This window comes from Populus alba, chromosome 13 (genome assembly GCF_005239225.2).
Source record: "Populus alba chromosome 13, ASM523922v2, whole genome shotgun sequence".
Classification (NCBI taxonomy): domain Eukaryota; kingdom Viridiplantae; phylum Streptophyta; class Magnoliopsida; order Malpighiales; family Salicaceae; genus Populus; species Populus alba.
In genome coordinates this window covers 2,057,817-2,080,858 of record NC_133296.1, presented here as the reverse complement: position 1 = coordinate 2,080,858, position 23,042 = coordinate 2,057,817, and the positions used below count along the sequence as shown (strand labels likewise).

The 23,042-nt window shown below is 32.9% G+C and overlaps 2 protein-coding genes across 4 annotated transcripts; both read left to right on the top strand.

The window, feature by feature from the left end:
* The first annotated feature begins 950 nt into the window (after positions 1–950).
* LOC118053270 (phytyl ester synthase 1, chloroplastic-like) lies at positions 951–10,790 on the top strand. 3 transcript variants are annotated; one of them, XM_035064487.2, is made up of 13 exons: positions 951–2,393; positions 2,637–2,688; positions 2,975–3,030; positions 3,284–3,442; positions 3,557–3,661; positions 4,062–4,168; positions 4,691–4,812; positions 5,533–5,641; positions 6,851–6,984; positions 7,650–8,019; positions 9,462–9,575; positions 10,043–10,128; positions 10,238–10,790. In XM_035064487.2, the coding sequence occupies exons 1-13, from the start codon at positions 1,988–1,990 to the stop codon at positions 10,539–10,541; spliced, it is 2,124 nt and encodes a 707-aa protein (XP_034920378.1). In that variant the 5' UTR covers positions 951–1,987; the 3' UTR covers positions 10,542–10,790. The 3 variants fall into 3 exon arrangements, with proteins under 3 accessions (XP_034920378.1, XP_034920379.1, XP_073259874.1); XM_035064488.2 differs by lacking the exon at positions 3,557–3,661; XM_073403773.1 differs by lacking the exons at positions 2,975–3,030; positions 3,284–3,442 and having other exon boundaries at positions 953–2,393; positions 3,573–3,661.
* Positions 10,791–15,319: 4,529 nt separating this feature from the next.
* Positions 15,320–16,483, top strand: LOC118053271 (metalloendoproteinase 1-like). The gene has a single exon (XM_035064490.2). It carries the CDS (start codon positions 15,376–15,378, stop codon positions 16,309–16,311), a length of 936 nt encoding a protein of 311 aa, XP_034920381.1. The 5' UTR covers positions 15,320–15,375; the 3' UTR covers positions 16,312–16,483.
* Positions 16,484–23,042: the final 6,559 nt, after the last annotated feature.

The following is a 23,042-nucleotide window of genomic DNA, read 5'->3' as shown; positions in this document are numbered from 1 at the left end:
TGAAAATCATCTCAGGTCTTGCAGCTTGACACACTCTATATTACGTTTTCTAGCTTGTCCCACGCAAAAGAGAAAAATATCCCAAAACCTACCCAGGTGCTGACCCAAAGAGCTAAAAGACTTGGCTTAGTTCGTGGACCTTCACGTGCTGCTCACATGAACAGTGAAGGTTCATAAGAGAAGCCAAGCCTTTTAGATGTATAAGATAAAGGGCAATCAATTAAACACGACAATATAATGAATTAGTTGTTTTTTTTGGTGTAGAAACAGTTGCCTTCTGTTATATTTTTTGAGTAGAAATGCAAAGTAAAATACTGCAATTCACTTGCACCTGTCTTATTCCTCCACCAAGTTGTTGTGTAGCAGGCTTGGCCATGTATTCTTGTGCCATATCCTTGGAAGCAGAAAAGGCTAAAAATTGTTTGAACAAAAAGGAAAGGCCAAGAAGTGTGGTACGTTCTCTAGGCTCATAGCCAGAACTTTGGAGGAGAAAGGAAAGGAAAGCAATGGCTGCTGGCCGAACAACAAAATAACTTTCAGATCATTCAAAAAACAAAGAACTTTGAAGGAGAAAGGAAAGGAAAGCAATGGCTGCTGGCCGAACAATAAAATAACTCTGAGATCATTCAAAAAACAAAGAACTTTGAAGGAGAAAGGAAAGCAATGGTTACTTAATCTATATATATATATAAAGGAGAAAGGAAAGAATATTTATATTTTTTTGAATCTAATATAATATTTATATATCTCACATAATACACACTTATATAATATTTGTCATTTTATTATATATATATATATATGTTATTATTTTTTTAATATTAATTAATAGTAATATAACAGTTATGGAATCGATAAATAAAAAATAAATATCTAATTTTTTACTCAATAATTAATTAATGAATAGAATATAAACATTAAGAAACATAACCCGTGAATATCCATATATAGGAGCCAGCAATCCTTAATTTTCTGAATAAAATCAATCCTTGAAAATTTAAAATAATCTCGTAATGAGTCCCTCCAAGTCGTTAAAGCTAATGAAAGTGACGATGGCAGTTATGGCAGTCCCACTTCACCAAAAACAAATCCAACAGCCTTTTAAATGTGCACGTCAAACACTCCACAGATAATTTATGCTGTGAAAACTGCATGGCTATGCAAAACCACGCGACGGGGCCAGCTGGCCAGGCCATAGCCAGAGGAAATATGAAAGTGATCCGTTTATCGTACACGAAAAGAACACTACATTCAAATATCTAAAAGAGCAGCAGGCAAGTCCAAAGCTGGAGTTACACTCACAAATTATACAAATTACCCAATCCTCAATTTTTTATTTATAATTATGATGATATAATTAATTATATTTTTGCATTTATGGTTGGCATTTCTGTGTCGTATGCGATAAAACTGCAGAAGCGCTAGTACACAATCTAGAAGCCATCCAAGTGACATTTTGCTTTCTGGGTTTGCTTCTTGGTCCATATTTTTCTCTTTTGTAGAAAGCGGAGAGTGGCATTGTTTCTTTGGAATTTGGAGTGATTCTTGGGTTTGTTGTTTAGCTTGTTCTGCTGGATTTTTAGCTATTTTCAAGTACATGGTGTCCTTGAGTTTCTTTCTCTGTTAATTTTGGGTATTTGAAAGAAGGATCCCATGTTGGTCAATTCGTGAATCTTGAAAAAGGTCTAAAAGTTCTGGTAAAAGGGTGCCGTCGTATCAGTCTTGATTGTTTGAGTGGACACTCTAATGCATTGCATCGTGGTTCTTTTCGAGTGCTAGTAAAAAGTCCCAAGCTGTTCAACTGGTGAATGCTAAAAGGAATTCTGAGTTATCTGTAAGATAGTGTGCTGGGTTAACAATATTCCAAGAGATTTCTGTTCATTTGTGTCTCCTTCTGTCGGCAAGTACTTAGAAAAGGGTTCTGATATTTTCTAAGAGGTGCTTGGCAATACATATAGCTTTGATAAGTTCATTTCTTATACAACCCATGGCATCAGTTGTTAGTTCTCAGGCATTGTATTGTTCTTTCTCAACTCCAGAGATTACTCCTAGGTTTCGAGTGAGAGTTCAAAGTGGTAGCGGTGGTGGTAACTCAAAAGTATCGCCATCTGATTCCGCTCTAGTGAGTGGAGAGAAAGATAAAAAAGTCGGGGGTCGAATTGATTCATGGAATGCGAGCCTAAAGGGCGGGGTTAAGAAAAAGAGCGTTAAAGATGTTATTTCAAGTGACTTGGATGTCTTGTGGGATGACGGTTATGGGACCAAGACTGCGAAGGATTTTTTTGAAGGAGCCAAGGAGATGATTAGACCTGACGGGGGGCCTCCCCGGTGGTTTTGCCCTACTGAGTGTGGGCAGCCTTTAAAAGATTCTCCAATTCTTCTGTTTTGCACTGGTAATTATTGTCTTCGTTGTGATAAACTCTTATATGAAATTTAACTTAGATACAAGGTTTCCAAACTATGAATACATGTTAAAAGAAGGACTGGATTTCTAGTTTCTGAGTATCTGGTTTCCTACGAGTTGTTTTGCTCTTCAATATTTTATTTAAAATCTTTGGAATTCCTCATTTAGGTATGTGATTTTTGAGATTTTTATTAAATACAGTGCTATTTGTTTTTTGTATTCGTGCATGCAGGGATTGTTGGTGTTGGCTTGGCCTTGACTTTGCATCATAAAGCTCTCGGGAAGTAAGTTTTTGTTATTTCTTACTTCATGACAATCGCCATGACTATTATTGTTGTTTTTGAACCATCAACTTGTTAAATGTTCATTGGAAATGTTGACACAAAAGTTAGTTCAAATCACACTGTGTGAGAACCTCAAATAGGTGCTCACCGTGCTGAAAAGGTTTTGTTCTGCTCTGAGATGATATTTCTCAAACCCTACTCTTGTCTATAACTTTTCCACCTGAAAATTCACATCAACAGGGTGTAGCTTCTGAATTCCTGTCCTAAGAGTTTTGTCAAACTGCAGGGTGTTTGAAGTCAGGTGCCTTCATATTCCAGTGAATGATCGAACACCATTTGAAGGTTTTAAATTTTCATCAGATTACTTGATTGAGTTATTTAACAGTTAAACTAAAATCTCAGCCAACTGGGCTTGCCTTTTCTTCTATCACTTGTGATGGTTAGATCTTCTAATACTTCAGAAATTGCACTGTACTTGCATGTGCTGTCCTCATCCTCATACCTTTATGTTGGGTTTTGCCGTCTGGCTATCCCCTTCCACTGAGGAAACATCGTTCTCTATCCATGCTTTAAGTGGATTTTTTTTTGCATGAAGGGCTGGTGAAATTTGTCGAAGAAACAGTGAGGCTAGAGCATGCCTCATCTCCAAATAAGCCAATTTATCTAGTTGGGGATTCCTTCGGGGGATGTCTTGTTCTTGCTGTTGCTGCTCGTAATCCTGAAATTGACCTTGTAGTGATACTAGCTAACCCAGGTCAGTTTCCAGATATGCAGCAATTTGTTCACTCATCTTCTTGATGACTTCTTCATAGAACACTTTGGTTGATGCTCCTTGCTGTTGTCTGACTTGTTAGCCCTTTTATTTTAGCTACATCATTTGACAGGTCACAGGTTCGATCCCTGATCACCCTTTGGGAGGCATTGCCTGATGGATTATACAATGCACTTCCATATCTTCTTAGCTTTGTTATGGGTATATATGATCTGTTGCTCCATTATTTCATTTATTATTTTGTTACAGAATTGGATTTTGTTACTACTTAAACACATTCCAATTCCTGTCATTGTATTGAACAATGTGCTACTAGTATTTTTAAACCAGACAGATTTATCATGATTTTACTTTAGTTCTTCTACTCTGAAAAAATTGTTTGGATCTCCTCCTTTTTTCTTCAGAAAACATGATTACCTTGTTTCAAATGCCTTCTTATAAACGCTTTTTTTCCTGGAAGTTGAAACTTTCTTTATTAACTTTTTTTTGTCAGTTGTCTTGTTAAGCTGTGATTGTCATCATTCAGTGGTATTGTTTTGTGATTTCAAATTGCTTCACTGTTTCTATTTACCCTCTCTCTCTGTTTTTTTCCTTACACTAGGTAATCCAGTGGAGATGGCAAGGGTCAATATTGAATATAGATTGCCTCCCAGATTACAAATTGAACAATTGTTTCAGAATCTCATTGCTTTGCTACCTCATCTTTCTGTAAGAAATGAAGATAGCACTGCCTAGCCTTTTACACATTATATTTTATTAAATTTAGGAAACCAATAAGATTTTGTATCTGTTATATTCTTCTATTTTGATATAATATGCTGAAGATCTTAAACACAAACTAAAAGATGTAATATTGTCATAAACAAATGATTCTAATAGGCAAAAGCAGGATAGGTTGTGCATAGTCATCTGCTGCGTGACTCTGTCTAATTCATTGTATCATGATAAATTCCCCATTATTTATTTGCCAATTGCTCTTCTGCGTTGAACTTCATTATGACTCTATTGCTAGCACAATATGCTTCTATACAGTCTCTAGCAATGACAGACTGGATCTTCTCATGGTAACTGCTTTTGCACATCAGCCAAATGGTGCAATGTACTTCTTTTGGTTATCTTAATTAGATATAACAAATCTTAGTGCCTTCAGCTTGTTGTCCTGCTATTCATCTTTTCCTCATCTGTTTATTTCTTTTTCCAAGGCCATGAACTGATGTTAAAATGTTCCAGGATTTGGTTGATTTAATTCCCAAGGACACTCTTATTTGGAAGTTGAAACTGCTCAAATCAGCGGCTTCTTATGCTAATTCCCGGCTTCATGCTGTGAAAGCTGAAGTGCTAGTCCTGTCAAGGTCTTTATTCTTCCGAGTTTTTATTCTTGTTCCTTTGCATCCCAGGCACAATTTTTTTGCTTCTCTTTTCCATATGTATGTTTTTCAAAAGCCCTTCAGAATATTCTCTCTAGTTCTTTCTTTGTCGTGATTTTATCACTAATCACTCTGCATCTCTAATTGCTAATTCTATGTTACATGTTTTTTACAATAGAAGTGACATAGTGCATGGAAAATTTAACAACTGACTAATGAAAGCATAGCATCCTATCTAGCGTGCTGCTCTAATAATTTCCCACCAGCACCATTCTCTTTTTCTCAACTTCATGTGGCTCATAGCCAGCAGATTCAAGTTTCATTATCATTTAACACAGAAATCTCAGTACATACCTTAAAATAAACTGTCTTTGCAATGCCCTAATAATCACTGAAGGTTCTTTGCTTCATACTTGAGTTCTTTTAGTTGCTACCATGAAGAGGACAGCTTTTAACTACAGAATATGCATTCCATGCTTATCAACATGAATTGATTATTTGTACCCATTTATGTAACTGTTTTAGCACAACTGTATGCTGTGAACTGCAATGAAATATCCAGTTACTAAGTTGGGTTAACATGTGTATGTATTGTAGGAAATATGTTCTTTAACCCGAATTTCTTTTCATGCTTGGTTTTCTTTGAGATGGGTTATGGAAATCTGGTCAAGGAGTTTTAAAGTTGATCTTTTATTTGTCTTTTAGTGGAAATGATCACTTGCTTCCTAGTGGAGATGAGGCTCAGCGTCTGAAAAGAACATTAAAGAATTGCACAGTTCGTTATTTCAAGGACAATGGGCATAATATTTTACTGGTATGTGACAATAAGTGGTTGTATCTATATTTGTGTCTGATTTAAGTGTAAGCATGTACATGTGGGTACTTAGATGATGTGTGATTCTCCACAACTCATTTCGAGAGCATAACAAAATTCTAAATCTGTTTAATGCGAATCATCATCTTAGTCTTAGCTATTGAGTAAAGATATCATCCTTTTAACCGACCAGTGTCAGTACCATGTCAACTAGCTATCATGCATACCAGACCCAGTGATTCTTCTAATACGGTGACCAGGAATGAGAGCCTATTATCCTGTGCTCTGAAACTCCTTAACTAAGGAGTTTCAGAAAATAGTTCTATCTTGAGAAACCACTAAGGCAGCCTGGTAGCCTGCCTACCAGCAGGTAACAATGCCTTTCTGAATAAGTTTTGAGTGTATTCTGCAGCCAAGTTCTTGACATGTTCAGAATGCAGCTGCTTTTGTTTCTTTTCACATAAATGCCCTTTCAGTTTGTGACCAATCCTTGCTCCCCATATTTGAAGTTGTCAAAACAGTTGAGCACTAGCTGAAAGATTCAAGGTCTCAAATTTCACTCACTTCCCTTTCAAAATTGAGACGTTGGATTATCTTCTACATATAAGAATGCCGATGATTATCCTCTCTGACTAACCTTTTTGTAGAAAAATTCAGAAAGTAATTCTGTTTTTCTGCCAAGTGCCATCTTCTTTGATGCTTAATGACCCGTCTTTCCCTCCATTAGCACTTGTCATGATGCTGGTTATTCTTTGTTGACATGGCATGATAGTTGTACTTGAATGCAATGTTCTGAGATAAATTCTGCCACAGGTATTCTGACTCTCGGAAGATGGGAGTTTATTTAGGGTTATATCTTATTATCAAGGTGGTCTCCATCCGTGTAATAGCCACCCCTTCCCTTGATCCCCAATTTGATAACAATTTCCCCTACGCAGAATGAATGGAAATGGTTTTCTCGTACAGTGTTATCAATATAAATTAGAATTTATAATATTTAGCTGGTACATTGAACGATGTTATATTCATAAGAAAGGACTTTAATGCTCCTCAACCTGCCTTTCTAATGTGTCAGATATTGGGCCATTAGCATTTGTCTGTACTCATATTCTCAGGATGAGGCTTTCAGTCTTTCATTTCTATATGCTATGGGAAGACTGCTTTATAACTGGTTTTCTCCTGTTTCTGTTCTTCTCTGTGATGGTACAGGAAGATGGTGTTAACTTGCTTACTGTCATTAAAGGTACTGGAAAATACCGTCGTTCAAGGAGGATTGATTTGGTCTTAGACTTTATTCCACCAAGCATGTCAGAATTCAAACAAGGATATGATGAAGTAATTGGGTAATTCAGCAGAGCAATTTTGTACACAGTTCTCTAATTGTTACATATATGTTCTTAATGAAAACTTCTGGATATGAACATTTGATATGCTTAGATCTGATTTACTAAGACTTAAGTTTATGACTAAATTTAAAATAAGATCACATTAAGTTTGATCCTGGTCAAGCTAGAGCCTCTTTCCATGAAATCTGACTTCCTGCCAGGCTTTTGCAACGTGCATCAAGTAGAACCTTCCTAATTTCTAAACACTTTCTGTTTCTTTATCCCTTCTCATTTGATTTTGTCTAAATCTTGGCTCTACTATAAACATCCTCTTGCACAAAATAAAAATAAAAATGATTGTTTTGAGAAAGTCTATTGAAATCTCAGGTTGGTCTTGGTTGATTTCTCACATCTTATGAGCATATATATTCTGTAGTTAAGGTAGCTCCTAAAAGAATTGTTGATATATTCTAGAAATCATATTTATGTTTGAAGTTAACTGATCATGACATGTGTATTGGGACGACTCCTGTCTCCTTGGGGTATACCCCAGCTTGATGCTTCCAGCCTAGGCTTTGGCCACATGCCATCATGAACAGCTAGTCTATCTTGCAAACTTGCATCCAGCACATAAATTTGTTTATCTATGGTTCAAGATTATAACACGATCGTTTGAATTTCAGGTTGTTACGCTTTGCTACTGGTTCTGCCATGTTCTCAACTTTGAATGACGGAAAGATAGTGAAAGGTCTTCATGGGGTTCCAAATGAAGGTCCTGTCTTATTAGTTGGCTACCACATGTTGATGGGACTTGAAGTTTATTCCCTTGTCCCAGAATTCTTGAGAGAGAAAAATATTATGGTTCATGGTGTAACACATCCAGTTGTATTTAGGGAAAGGCAGGGGGTTTCATCTCCTGAATTTTCTTTAGCTGATTGGATGAAAGTAATGGGTGCTGTACCTGTCACAGCCAGCAATCTTTTCAACTTGCTGTCAACAAAATCACATGTGCTTCTTTATCCTGGAGGAGCACGAGAAGCCCTTCATAACAGGGTAAGCCAGTTTCCTTGTGTTAAATTTCAACAAATTTATTAATTTTCTTGGCAAGCTGAAAATCATATTTTTCAAGCGACATTTTCTTATCATCAAAGTATTTGCTTTATTTCTTTGTTGGAAATTAGATGCAAGCAAGAGGATATAGTGTAAAAGTTTGGAAATCATTTCTTATTCAGAGTGTTACGCAGCCAAGTTTGGTAGACTAATGTTTAGCACTTCATATATGTATGGTGGCGTGTATTTGTTTCCATAATCTTCATGGATGATGTCTCACCACCACTATTGTCAACAGCACCAGTATCACCTCCCGACTGCATAGACCACCTTTTTTTTTGCCACCAGCAAAAGCACCATATTCTTATCCCTACCAAAACTTTATTATAACAGTAGCTTCATCGTCATCTTTCTCTATTACCATCACACTCTATGTTTCTTCTAACCTTGTTATGGTGCTGCCGCCACCATCAGACCACCTATTTCATATCTTAAAAGGTTTATTAAGTAACTAAAACAATAAGAAGTGGAATTTAAGTTTCTGTCGTTATTAGTTTATAGACTCCGCAAATACTAACACTTCAAACTATTGGAACTAGGTTTCATATGGTTTCCATGTTAGAAATTGTGGTAAATATTATGGTATATAGTAACTGATGAGAGCTTTGTTATGTGGCTTCTGTTGTAATCTAACTTTTAGCATCTCTTGGAGAGATTCATATTAGGCTATTAATGGTAGGGCCAAATTTTTTGTACTTGGCTTGAATGCTTTTTAGGTGAATTTCTTGAGGATGGTTTGTTTAAAATATCAATGGCATGTTCTGTTGCATTCATACAAAAAGTTGTAGGTGACATGGTGCATAAGAACTTTAACTCAAGCGAGTTTCAAAATCATTGAGATTCTGTCTCTGAGATTCCCAGGCAGCAGCATATTTTTAATGGATGAAATTGTACAAGTAGCAGGCAAGAAGGGTGCCAGAAGGAGTACAAATTATTCCTTTTAATCATGCGCTTAGGCTGTTGAAGTAGGAAGGCTTAATAGTGCTCACCAGTCACCAGTAGACAGTGAAATTACACCGTGAATAGCTTCCCAAGCACAAATCTTTTCCTTGTCTAACATTTTTTTTTTATTCGCATTAAATTTTCGACTGGTATATCCTTCAAATTCAGTTTCATGTTTATGTATATATGCCATTGATACTGCTATCATTTACAAACTGCTGGGCCATTGATTTCATCCTTACTAATTTATAAAGAAAGACTGAGGTAAGATAAAGACATTTACCATGAAACAGGAGCCACTCTTGTGCTGTCAAGTATTTTGCCATAACCTTTTCTTTAGATTTATCAATGTATTGTTTATTTCTTTTTATTGGCCAAAAGCTTGTTTTTTTTTCTTCTTCTTCTTTTTTTTTTTTCAATTACAAAGCTTTTGCAATTTACAGGGTGAAGAATATAAGCTGTTTTGGCCCGATCAACAAGAATTTGTGAGAATGGCAGCAAAGTTTGGGGCTACAATTGTACCATTTGGAACTGTAGGAGAAGATGATGTAGCAGAAGTAAGACCTTTTTTTTGCCACATATTTTATATATTTTTTGTCATGGATCCTTATTCTGTTGATACATTCCTTTTTTTTTTTGCTGTGTTATTTCCACAATATTTGTTTTACCAAAAGGCTAACTTGGGAAAAATAGAAGAAGAAAAAAAGCCCATATTTTCGAGGTAGCTATCCATTGTATGTGCTTGAAGCAGAAATTTGTTAAAATGCACATCATCTCTCAGAAATTTGGCAAACAAACCCGGTAGATTTAGCATTTTATATGCTCTTATTATGCAAGTTATGCACTGTGCATGTCCCAATGTCTGGTTGAGATGTGCATTTCTGATACTTTCCACATAAATTCTTGCTCCTCTCCAAAGATTTCCATGAACTTTCCCTTTCTTCCATATTTGAACTTGAGACTGCAATCGAATTTCTCCGCATTTTATTTAATTTTTAAAAATTCTTTTCTTTGGATTTTGCAGTTGGTTCTTGATTACAACGACTTCATGAAAATCCCAGTGCTCAATGACTACATCAGAGACGCTAATCGTGATTCCATAAGACTAAGGTGATTATCCTCCCTGCAACGGTTGGTTGTAGGAGTCAAGCTAACATAAGAATCCAGAGCTACTTGCTGATACATTTTTGCTGACAAAGAACTGTATGTATGCTTACAGGGATAAGAGCAAAGGGGAGGTTGCAAACCAAGAACTATATCTCCCAGGTCTTCTGCCAAAGGTTCCGGGCCGGTTTTATTTTCTGTTCGGAAAGCCAATAGAAACAAGGGGCCGAAAGGAAGAGATCCTTGAAGACAGAGAAAAAGCAAACCAGTTATACCTGCACATAAAATCTGAAGTTGAACGTTGCATTGCTTATCTTTTGAAGAAACGAGAGGAGGATCCTTACCGGAGCATCGTTGATAGAACAGTGTATCGTGCTTTACATTCTCCTTTGCATGAAGTTCCAGCATTTGACCCTTGAAAAATGGCCACAGTCGAACAGTGTATCGTGCTTCACATTCCCGGATCACCAGTTCACAGGATTATTTTTTTCACAGCATCACAGGAGGAAAAAAAAAAGGAAAATCGAGAAATAAGTCAAGATTAATTTACCAATTTATTTTAATTATAATGTCTAGGTTATTTTTGGATAAGGTTCTGTGTATATATATCAAGATTAAATTTCTTCGCCGTCAAGAACAAATTATTAGATGAATTTAGTTTATCGTGAGTTTACTTGCATAAACTCTCTACAACCTGCTATAACATGATCTTGCAGTGCAGGAACAAAATTATAAAAATTTCCCTTCCTAGCATGACATCTAAATATTTAGAATCTAATAATCTATTTCCATCAATTTCCTTCTAGTCTTGGTCTTCTAGTTTGCATGCTTCCCATCACAAAAAAAAACTAAGGCATGATGTGTATGAGAATACATCAATCCCAGCTCTTGCATACATTTCCCATGGAGGAGAGTCTTCACTTTATTAAGTGTTATTCATTTATCAAGAATTGTATCGTTTCTAAAATTAATTTAGATAACTATAATAGCTTTATAGATCTTACAAAGTATGCACAAAACATCATAAGCATCGTGAAACTAGTGACAACAAAGAGCAATTTCATGTGCAACTTTTCACAGATATGCCAAGGATAGTAACATAACCTTAAATTTGGTTTCATCTTAGATATTGTGATGTTTTGAAATAAAATTAGTAGGAAAGGATAATAAAGCCCTTAAAGGCTTAAAGAGTGGGTATAAATGAATAAGAGGTATTGTAGTAATTAAACAAAGAGATGATAAATATAAATAGGAAGAAAAGAAAAAGAAAAAAGAGAGCTGTGTTCTTAGAGAGAGAACCGTGAGAAGGAAAGGAGAAGAAGAGAAAAAAAGGAAAGATAAGGAAGGAGAAGGGAGTTAAAGAAAAATAAGTTAAAAGGGTAAGATTTATGTTTTAATGTGTATAATATGTTTTCTCTAGATTTAAATTTCTATTTTTATTTGATGTTAGGGTTTTGAAGATTGTATTTTGGGTTGATTGATGAATTAATTTGATTGTTATAGGTTGATTGTTGCGGGTAATGAGTTGTTTAGTTGATTTTGAAAGATTTTAGGTAAAGATGATGATTTTGAGTTATGATTTGTATAAATAGTGAATTTTGAGTTAGAAATCTTAATATAACAGTAGGTGTTTTTTGAAAATTCTGGATTTGAGGTTGAAGTTGAAGAAATTTCAGCTTGATCCCTCAATTTATGAAAATTACAGTTTATTTCCTAAACTTTGGAAAAATTACAGATTGATCCCTGGAGCATATTCTGAGATTCTGGACATAATAAAAGATGAATTATGGGCAGAATTCCAGTATAGTTATGAATTTTTAACACTTTCAATTTGGTCCTCCTATTTGATAAAAATTACCATTTAACCCTACAAATTTGGAAAAATTCCAGAATGGTCCCTGGAGCATAATTAGAGATTCCGGACAGAAATGAAGATGAATTATGGACATAATTCCACTATAGTCATAAATTTATGATATTTTTAGTTTGGTCCTTCAATTTGACAAAAGTTATAATTTGACCCTTAAAAAATATGATAAATTCCAGATTGATCCCTAATTGTAATATTAAAATTTTCAGATTGGTTTGGTGAATAAATAAGAGTTATTTAGTGAATTATTATTGTTTTTTTTATTATGGATTAGATTTCGCGACAACCATTTAATTTTGGATTTTTGGGAAAAATAACTATTTAGTTCAAAAACATATAGGGTTATGAAATAGACCCTTAATTAAGTGTATTAAATAGGTTGTACGCTCTTTTCGAGTTGTTTTTTAATATATTTTCTTTGTATTTAGATAATCCTGATATTCTACTAGTGGGACATCAGTAAGATTTCCTTCAGTATTTGCTTTCGAGTTTTTGAACGTTATCTACTTACTACCCTGTTATTGAACGTTATCTACTTACTGAGTTGTTGAACTCACCATTTCATTATTTATCTTTCAGACTTATAGCTTGTTAGTTGGTCATTTTTATTGGACCTTCAGAACCTGTTTTTTTGTTGAAATTTGTACCTTTTCTTCATGTCTAGTTACTACTCCACAACTATAAAATTTATAATAATTCTTATATTAAGACAATAAAATTATATTATGAAATTAATTTTGTTATTAGTGCTGCATTAAACTCTGATTGAGTTTTTTAAAAGATAAGTTTATATGTAAATTTAAATTCACATAGGTATGAGATCTTGCCTATATGCTGGTCATGAATTTGAAAATCGGGTCATGATAGATATTCATGATCTTTACAAGAAATTCATTTCCAGTTTCAGCAGCGTTAACTTTTTTAAAAAATGAACCTATGAAAACTACCTTACATTACAAAATAAAAAATAAAAATTACAACAATAATAAAAATTTAAACTCTTCTTTGCTATAACGTGTGGGTCTCAGTATACGAAATTAAGAATACATGCAAAAGTTTTTCTTATTATGTCAAGCCAAACTATACTCCTCGATGGGTCCTTCCTTAAAGCTAACTTCATGAAAACGAAGACTTGATATCCAGCTTTTCATACCCCGCCGCCGGACGGCTGAAAAGGGTGAAGACTTTCAGTGCACTGCTTACATTCTTGCTTTTGTTAAACTATCTCCGGCCCTCCTCCTCCATGCTTCAGCAATAACAATCAATATGTTCATCCATAAATACCAAGCTATATATCTTATTTTGTTGGGTTTTCTCATATTATGAGTGATATTACTTTCCATTTTATTTTTGCCTGACAATTAATGGTCTATTTATAAATCATAGAGTTGATTCACTGCTCTAAAGTGATAAACATGTAGAGATGGTTTTCTAATGATGCGTTCATCTTAAGCCAGTGAAAAATATAAAGATTAATTACTGCATTTGTTTTTTAAAATATATTTTAATTGAAAATATATTAAAATGATATTATTTATATATATATTTTTAAGAATTATTTTTATATCATCGCATCAAAATAATCTAAAAACATCAAAAAATTATTAATTTAAAATAAAAAATAAAATAATTTTTTTTAATTTTTTCAATAATATTTTTTTTATGTCAATTGGCTTTTGTCTTTTGTTTGACGTCAATTTCTTGAAAAAATCATACTAGGAAGGAACAAAAAGAAAAGCAAATGGAGTAACAACACTTTTTCTAGCAAATTCTAGATTTGTAATGAGATTTCTCTTTAATTGTTTTATATTTCAATACATTACATTGAATTTTATCTTGTCAATATTGGCACAACTTAGCATCACGGCATGGATTGTGGGAGGAGATAAGGACGAACATAACCACTGAAGTGGCAAGAAGGCTGTAAACCCTCACAATTCATTCTACAGTAGTGGAGAAACGACGAAGGTGCATCAATGGCAACAACTTCAACCCGAAATGATACCTGGTTCAATCAGCGAAGAAAATCTCAACAAATTGATTGAGCAAATAGTCAAGACAAGCTATAAAGTTGTAAGACTCTAACTTTACTTGTAAAAGTTTTTCTTCTCCGAGTCAACACGAACCAAATTACACTCGATCGTCGATCGGTCTTTAGAGCTGAACTTTATGAAAACAGTTTGGCTAAGAAGACTTTGATCCGACTTTTCATACGCTGCTGCGAGACGGCTGTGAGGGGTGAAGACTTTTACTGCACTTTTTACATTCTTGCTTCCGGTAAACTATCTCCGGCCCTCGGACTCCATGCTCCAGCAATAACATTCAATATTAATGTAATGCCAGATTTTGAAGGGTTGAACTCATGATATTGAAAAGATTTTTTTTCTTTTTTAATTTTTTAAATTTGAACTTTAAATTTAATATCTAAAAGAATTTGTTATATATTTTTTTTTAAAAACACACCAGACTGATATGAGCTGTTTTTGAAAAACTATTTAGAAAAAAACCTAGTTTCGATGTCTGACGAGCATGTTCATGCACCAGTTCCTTCATTGTTAAAACAAATTAAAGTCAGTTAAATCCGAGGTTGAATTCAATGCTCTCAAGCATGGGCTGTGGAGACGACTTTCCAAGTCAAAATGCATCTTTCAGAGTCATTTTGTGATTCATGTAGCTAGTCAAGCTCATTAATTTCTGTGCGTGTTTCTCATTGTCGTATCAATTTTAGTGACCATGCATATGACACACCACCTAGGATAATTAATTATAGATTTTATGTCAGATTTTATTTTCCCTATAATTAGCTATTATTAAATCAACTAGAGCTAACTTATGTTATGTTAAGCATCGGATGATCATGGGATCATTCCTTACAATTTTAATAAAATTACATTAGATTTACTTTTCATATAGGTAAAGCTTCGCTGATATTTCACTCGCTATAAATTATATGATGCCATTGTTGAGAAAGGGACCTGCAACCTTTACACATCATCTAGTGTTGAAAACTTGATCCTCCGGCTGCTTGCCCGTGATGGAAGGGGCATGGAAAATGCCAATCGGCGATCACTCTGCATTAGGGAACTGCACTGTTTTCTGTCAACGAGTTCACATTACAAACATTTCTCCAGTTATTGATTGGCCATAGAAAAGTTCATATGGATATTTATTACATAGACCTGATTCATGGGAAAAGAAATTGTTTGATTGCTTTGTCATGTGCAGTAGACAAGGTAGTGTTGTCGACTGCTGTAAAATACCTCGTAATGTGAAACACGCCAGGCTCTGTTCTTTACATGCCAAAATCAATGTATAAATAGACATGCAGAGATTACACAAAATCAAGCAAAAAAAGAGAGCCCCTCTCCTTAAAACAACTTGCAATGGCCACTAAACTCTCCCTTCTTTACGCATTCATCCTCCTCCTTGTTTTTATTCACCCTTTCACAGCTCAATCCAGGACCTTGAAGTCCAGTACTTTTGAGTTCCTTCAAAACCTGGAGGGATGCCAGAAGGGGCAAAATGTTAAAGGGCTCAAGGAGCTCAAACACCACCTCAAAAATATTGGATACTATCCAAAAGATCATCAGCAAGATATCAAGCTTAGCGATGATTTTGATGAGATCTTCGAATCTGCGCTCAAAACCTACCAGAAGAATTACCGTCTCAAGGTTACCGGGACTCTTGATTCGGATACTATAAAGGAACTCATGATTCCTCGATGTGGAGTTCCTGATCCCATCAACCACAATACATCAAAACAAGCAGGCAGAACTGAACACGACAGCAAGTCGAGCAAGTTCCACACGGTTTCTCACTACAGCTTCTTTCGTGGAACGCCGAGGTGGCCATCTTCCAAATTTCATCTCACTTACACTTTCAGCTCCAGTGTCCAAGTTGTTGACATGCAGGAACTGAGGTCTGCATGCTCACGAGCATTCCAAAAGTGGGCAGACGTAACCCAGTTTACATTCCAGGAAGCTTCTGAAGGTTCCCAGGTAGATATTGTAATCGGATTTCAAAGTGGCAATCATGGTGACGGGTTCCCTTTCGACGGTCCGGGACACATACTAGCCCACGCCTTTGCACCAACAAATGGGAGGTTTCATTATGACGCGGACGAGAAATGGAGCACGAACCCTAGCGCAAATGAAGTGGACCTGGAATCAGTAGCAGTGCATGAAATCGGGCATCTTCTCGGACTGGATCACAGCATGGATCAAAATTCCATTATGTTCGCAGAAATTCCACAAGGAACTATCAAAAGGGAGCTCGGTCAGGATGATATTGCTGGCATACGTGCTTTGTACTCCAATTAACCACAAAGCCCCCGTAATTTCCTAGTAAGCAAGTGACTCCTACACTGCTAAGTCTGGGTCACAGGGATAATTAATTACGGTTGAAATATCTTATAAAATAAAGCACTTCTTCATATATAAAAACTAGACGCGCGCAACGCTGCTATATATATATTTTATTGTGTTGTCACTTTATCGAACTTAATATTCTTATTGGTCCTCTAAATGTCTTATGAGAAATCAACCTGATATTTTATTCGAAACGATGTTACTTCAGTTTTTTTAAATTATTCAAGTTAATTCGATTAAGCCTCACCCGAATTTATTCGAGCTAACTAAGTTGCAAGTAAATTTGTAAGAGCACACGGGTTTAAATTGTCCTAAACTGTTCGAAATAAATTAAACCCGTTCAAGTCGGTCTGCTGGGCGGGTTTAATAACTATGCCCTTTAGCCTCCTCTACGGGTCGCCTGCAGGGCCGTAGCATCTGCCGCCCCTCGTACCTTCCCTCATCAGATTGGATCTTGCCTTTCCTAAGCCATCCATATCCTATATATCTTATCCAAAAAAAAAAAAAAACAATCTCAAATTAAAAACTTAAACAGATAAATAAAATCTTAAGATATAATTTATATTATTTTTGATATACTTTCTTAAATAAAAACCCTTTAAACTTGAAATTTGCACAAACTCACATTATTTTATACTTAATTTTTATTAAATAAACAGGGATGGTGAGATTCAAACTCGTGACCGCTTGGTCATCAAGGTCTGATACCATGTCAAAGAATCATCTTAATCCAAAAACTTATACTATTAAATAAAATTCCAGAATATAATTTATATTATTCTCTACCATATCTATCTAGCTCATATTTTCAGCAACTAAACAAAGTTTTTTCTTAGTCTGCATAAAACCTGTAAACTTGTGCGAGTGCCTTTTTCTTGTAAGCTTCACGGAAGCATTGAAAGGAGTCTCTTGAAGCCAACAATTTTGGGAATTGCATTTATTTGCGACGTACATTGTAGATCTAGTCAAGACACCTCATCCACAACATTGTTTTCATCTATATATACTATACTATCTCAATCATCTGTGTGAATCTTGATGTGAAAAAACTGCTTGTTCAAATGGACAATTGTACTTGACCATATCTTGCTATCATCATATTCATTTTAAAATAAAATAAAAAAACTTCTTGCCACCCCATATTAAAACCCCGACTGCATGTCGCTTCAAATTCGATTCTTGGTTCCTATTCTGTTTAGTTCTTCTTGATAGTTGAAAATTTTTTTCCCAGGTTGTTCAATCTGTGTGAGTCTTGAAAAAGGGTACATGCATATTGAAAGGGCGTGGTTGTTCCATCAATTTAGAGTGTTTTTCTTGAAGCCGTGATCTTGAGTTTATTTTGTCATTGCAGCTGAAAATGGTCCTCAATTTAAGTCAGTCGTTGCCTAGTATACTGATAAAATGTCCCAAGCATTTCAACTGGTGAATCTTGAACTTGTATGTGAGAGGGTGTGATTGTTCAACATTCCAAACTTGTTTTGCCTGACTTTTTCCTTTTAACTTTAAGTAGTTCTAGGTTGTTCTTCAAGGAATTTGTAAAGACTCTAAGCATTTTCTGCCATTGGCTATACAATCCATGGCATCATTTGTTACATCTGGAATACTGCCCTGTTTTGGTTTAAATTCAGACATAAAGCCTCGGTTTCAAGCGAGAGTTCAAAGTTCAGCAAGTGTTGCTTTAAAACTTGGCAGGTTGAAGCCTTCAATCGACGTAAAAAAGTAGGTAAATGATTTTGGTCCGAAAGATCTGGAATCATTGTGGGATGATGGGTATGGGACCAAGACCGTAAAGGATTATTTCGATGGAGCCAAGGAGATGATTAGGCCTGATGGTGGCCCGCCACCGTGGTTTTGCCCCATTGAGTGCCGGCAACCTCTGAAAAGTTCTCCAACTCTTCTGTTTTTGCCCGGTAACTACTGCCTTGTTCTGATAGACTTGACCTAATTTCTTAAAAGTTTTGCAAATCAGAAGCACATATTCATAGATGAACTGGATTTTAGGTAATGAAAGTTGTTTTTCTCCTTAATGTTTGATTTCATAGGAGTATGTTGTTGATTCAACTGAATGACTCTCTTGCAATTGATGCGTGCAGGGGTTGATGGTGTTGGCTTGGGCCTAACTTTGCACCATAAAGCTCTTGGAAAGATTATGTCTACCTCTATAAAGGGCCGGGGAAAAAAAATTCGAGCTATTTTAATTTTATTAGTTTTTAATTTTATTTTTGAATTTAAATTTGTGATGTATAAATCTTTTTAATTTTTTTTAATTTATTTTTCTTTTCATTTTAAATCTCTTTATGTTTACCCTCTAAATTATTACTTATTTCACTTTTCATCATCATTTTTTTGATTATCTTTTTTTACATCATTTTGTGTAATTAAGTTTTTTCAAGTTCACCTTTCAACATTTAATTTATTAGGGATTGGATTTCTTAATTTTTCCATGCATGGTGATTCTAATCTAATGATTCAGCCATAGATTTAGAAGTTTAATATTGGTTGTGCATCTTTCTTTTTTTTTTGCTTATTTGTTTTTTTTGATTTCATTGTTTAATAATAGTTTTTTTCCTACTTTTATTTTTTATATTTTTTTATATTTATTGCTATTTTTTTATCTTCTTTTAATTTATTTTTTATTTCAATTTCATCTCTAATTATTTGGTTTAGTTTGATTTTTATATATTAAATATGGTGCTAATATTTTTATTTTTTTTCCTTTTATTAATTGATTTTTTTCTAATTCCATCCCTAATATTTAATTTTAATTTATTTTTATGTTGAATTTAGTCCTTAATTTTTTTTATTGATGTTTAATTTGTTCAGGGTCCTTTTTTATTGTATGTTTTTTTTTAATTTTATCTCTCAGTATTTTTTATGAAAGATTTTGCTTCTTCTTCTTCTTCTTTTTTCCCTTCTATAAGGTTAATAGACGCCTCATGGCTAGGATCGTGGGTTTTAAAGGTTGACATGAGTTGACTTTGAAATTTTTTTTTAGGTTTTTTTATAAATTTGATTTTGTTTTTCAATTTTGTCCTTTAACATTTGATTTTTTTGGAATTGATCTTTGTACTATCTCACTTCTTTTTTAAGGTTATCTCAATTTTATACCTAAGATTACAGGGTTAATGAGTTAACCCTTGTTGATTGAAATCTTTTTTTTTCTTAATTTATTGTTTTATAAATTCATAACTTAGCATATATTTAATGAGAATTGTGCTTTGTTATTTTTTTGAATTTTTCTTCTATGCATTGGTCCCCGTTTTATGACCATGAAAACGAGTTTTACAGGTTCATATGAGATAAATTTGATTTTTTTTAGTTTTTTTATAATTAATTTTTTTTCAATTTCATCCTTCAACATTTAATTTTTTAAAAATTGATCTTCATGCTTTTATTTTCACTTTCATTTTACATTTAGTTTTTTTTTATGGTTAGAAAAATTCTATGTATTAATTTTTTTACCAAAAAAAAAAAAAAACTAACCTTCTACAAAGCACCAGTCACATACCGTTATTACTAAGTTAGGCAGGGATTATTATACAATACTATTTGGCTACATATTTTGGAATTTAAAGAATGGAAATCAAGCTCAATTCTAATAGAAAACACTAAACTATGAAAGATTCACTATAGTCAACAATATTTTCACTCCATTTTACTGTATCAATTTTATTTTTTTATTTTAATTCTCAATCTTTTTTTTTTTATCAATAGTATTTGTTTTTAGCTAAATTAAAATCTAATTGCTAAGAGTACGAGGATATCTAGAAACATCTCAATTAATAATTAAAAAAAAAACATTTTTAATGAGGAATTTGATTTAAGCAAGAAATAGTATTGAAACCGATCTCAGCAGCATCGTGCCGTCCTAGAATTGAGCAACTACAGAAAGAACTGCTCGCGCAATGACAGCCGTAATAACAGTCACTGCCTCGTTTTTAAGACCAATCATAAACCATCTTCTTTCAAACCACCTCTCACGTTCTTGGACTTCCTTGCTTTTCGTGGGGTAGGTAAGAATATGAAATTAAAAAAATTATTGTTTTTAATATTTTGAGGTTTGAGCTATATAATTAATAATATAATAATTATTAAAAATTTAAATGATTGTTAATTTTAGAACCTGTAAGATTAATTGAGATGCACGTAAGTTGGTGCGGACATCCATTTTAATAAAAAAACAAATCAGTAAATATCTTGATATAATATTTGTTTTTGCATTTAAAAAAATATTTTTTAAAAAAATAATTATTTTATTTTATATTTTAGTGTTGATATAAAACATTATTTTAAAAAATATTTTTTTAATATATTTTTAAATAGAAAAGGCACTTAAAATATAATATCATAATCAATGGTGCAAAAATTTGAACTTTGTCTTGTCCTTTCCTCAGGAAAATCTATTGTAAGATTGCCTCTTGGTCATATCTCTACCATTGCCATCAATTTGCTCCATGATATAATATTTACTTCAATTGGATTCTATAACGTAAGCACGTTGCCCTTCGTTTTTTAATATCTGCTTTTGATTTTTTAAGTGCAAATATTTTTGTAAATGCATGTTTAAATTTGATGTTTTTGATTAAAATTTTTTTTGATATTTTTAATATCTATTTGATATTGTGTTGTTGAGTATTTTTAAAAGTATTTTTTTTATTTAAAAATATATTAAAATATTTTTTATATCAAAACATCAAAATCATAAAAAATATTAAAATTTTTAATTTATTATTTTTTTAAATAAATATAATTTTAGAAGGTATCTAAAAGTCAAAGCTCTAGATTATAAATATTTAAAAACATCAAATCAATAAAAAAAAATTCAAATATTTATCAAACCCAAATTATTGCTTTGACAAACCGGTAATGTTAGGAATCAAATGATTTGCTTAGCTATAGATTACAGTAGGGTGGCATTGTTTTTAAAACATATATTATAAACAAATAAATTATTTTGTATAATACGATGTAATAATTAGGTCCATAATTTGATTGGCATGGGGTGGCACGTGAGGAAGTAAAATCTGCAGTTTCAGCCCCGGCTAGCCGGTCCTAAATTAACTTACTAGAACAAACTGAATTTTTTTTTAAATTAATGTAAATATCCAAGCTAATTTATAAACATCTTAATTAATTTTATAGATTTTAAAATTAATAATTATATAAAATTTAAATAACGTTGAAAGTAGTCAACCTCGTAAATAAATAAAATGAATTTTAAAACTATGGCGGCGACGCGGGGAGATGGGGATTGGGGACTGTCCGAAAACAATGTATTCCCATGTCGGCACCTCATTAATTTAAAATAAATTTAGGACAAAAAATATATAGGCAGAGTGGTTGACAAATAAACCTAATACACTGTCCTTTGTGACAGCAAAATCATTATTTTTTCGTCGTGGTTTACAGTATAATTATATTTATTTTTTAAAATATTTTTTTATCTAAAAATATATTTTAAGAAAAAAATTATTTAAAAAAATTATTTTTAAAATCAACAAATTAAAATAATCTAAAATTATAAAAAATATTAATTTAAAATAAAAAAATTAAACTTTTTTAAAAATACTTTTAAAATATAAAAACAAATAATTACCCCGCCTACCGTCTACTAGAACTTCTTTAACAGCTACTCTAATTTTTTTATCCAAAGTTTATAGATTAAATAATAAATTCTTATAATCCTCCTGTATTAAATAAAACATTTATTTAAAAAAATGTATTGTGAATATAGAAAACACGCATAATATACGCGCCTGTGTTATATAAGTGTATAATACTTTTTAATATTAAGTATATTTAATGGGATCGTAGTTAATAAGAAAATTTATAAAATTCATGTTTTTATATAGACAAGTGAATATTACATAATATTTTTTTATTCTGACATTGCCCATAGAGTAATAAATATTAAAAAATGTGTTTGCTTATGAGTAATATTCAACTAGCAACCAACTTGGAATATCAAGAATTATTAAAGTCCGAGGCATTGCTAAGTTAAATAATTGGACTGGATGGATGAAAATCTATGCTATATATATAAAATTAACATGCCTAATGATTTCCCATTTTTTAATAAAATTTAAAATCAATTTGCTAGTCAAATCATGTGACTCTAACGTGAAATAAAATATATTTTAAATAATTGATATTTTTTTATATTATTATCAGGCTAGTTTACGTGTATTTCGATTAATTTTATGGGCCCTGAAGTTAACGATCATGTAAACTTTCAATGACGCTAAGATTTATAAAACTCGAACTGATAATTTCTAAAAAACAAATCTAAAATTTGACCAATTAAATTACACCCCTCATAATTAATAATTGCATTCATCGTCAATAGCATAATGAGATTTAAAAATGAGTGAAAGCTAAGTTATCCAATCACTATACAGCTTAAAAACAATTTGATATTCTATCCGAGAAATAATAATAATTTATATATCAAATAATATATACTTCATACTAGTTCATACAACAAATAACATGGATGGTTTTTTTTATTAAGTAATTCAAGATATTTTTTTTGGATTATTTTATACATATATCAATACTATTTTTTTTTAAATGATTTTAAAGCTATATGTTTTCATATCAGTTCGATACATTTAAAGAAATTAGTATTTTTGACACAGATTATATGCATATAAAAAAATTGTTAAAATCAACTCTAATAAAAT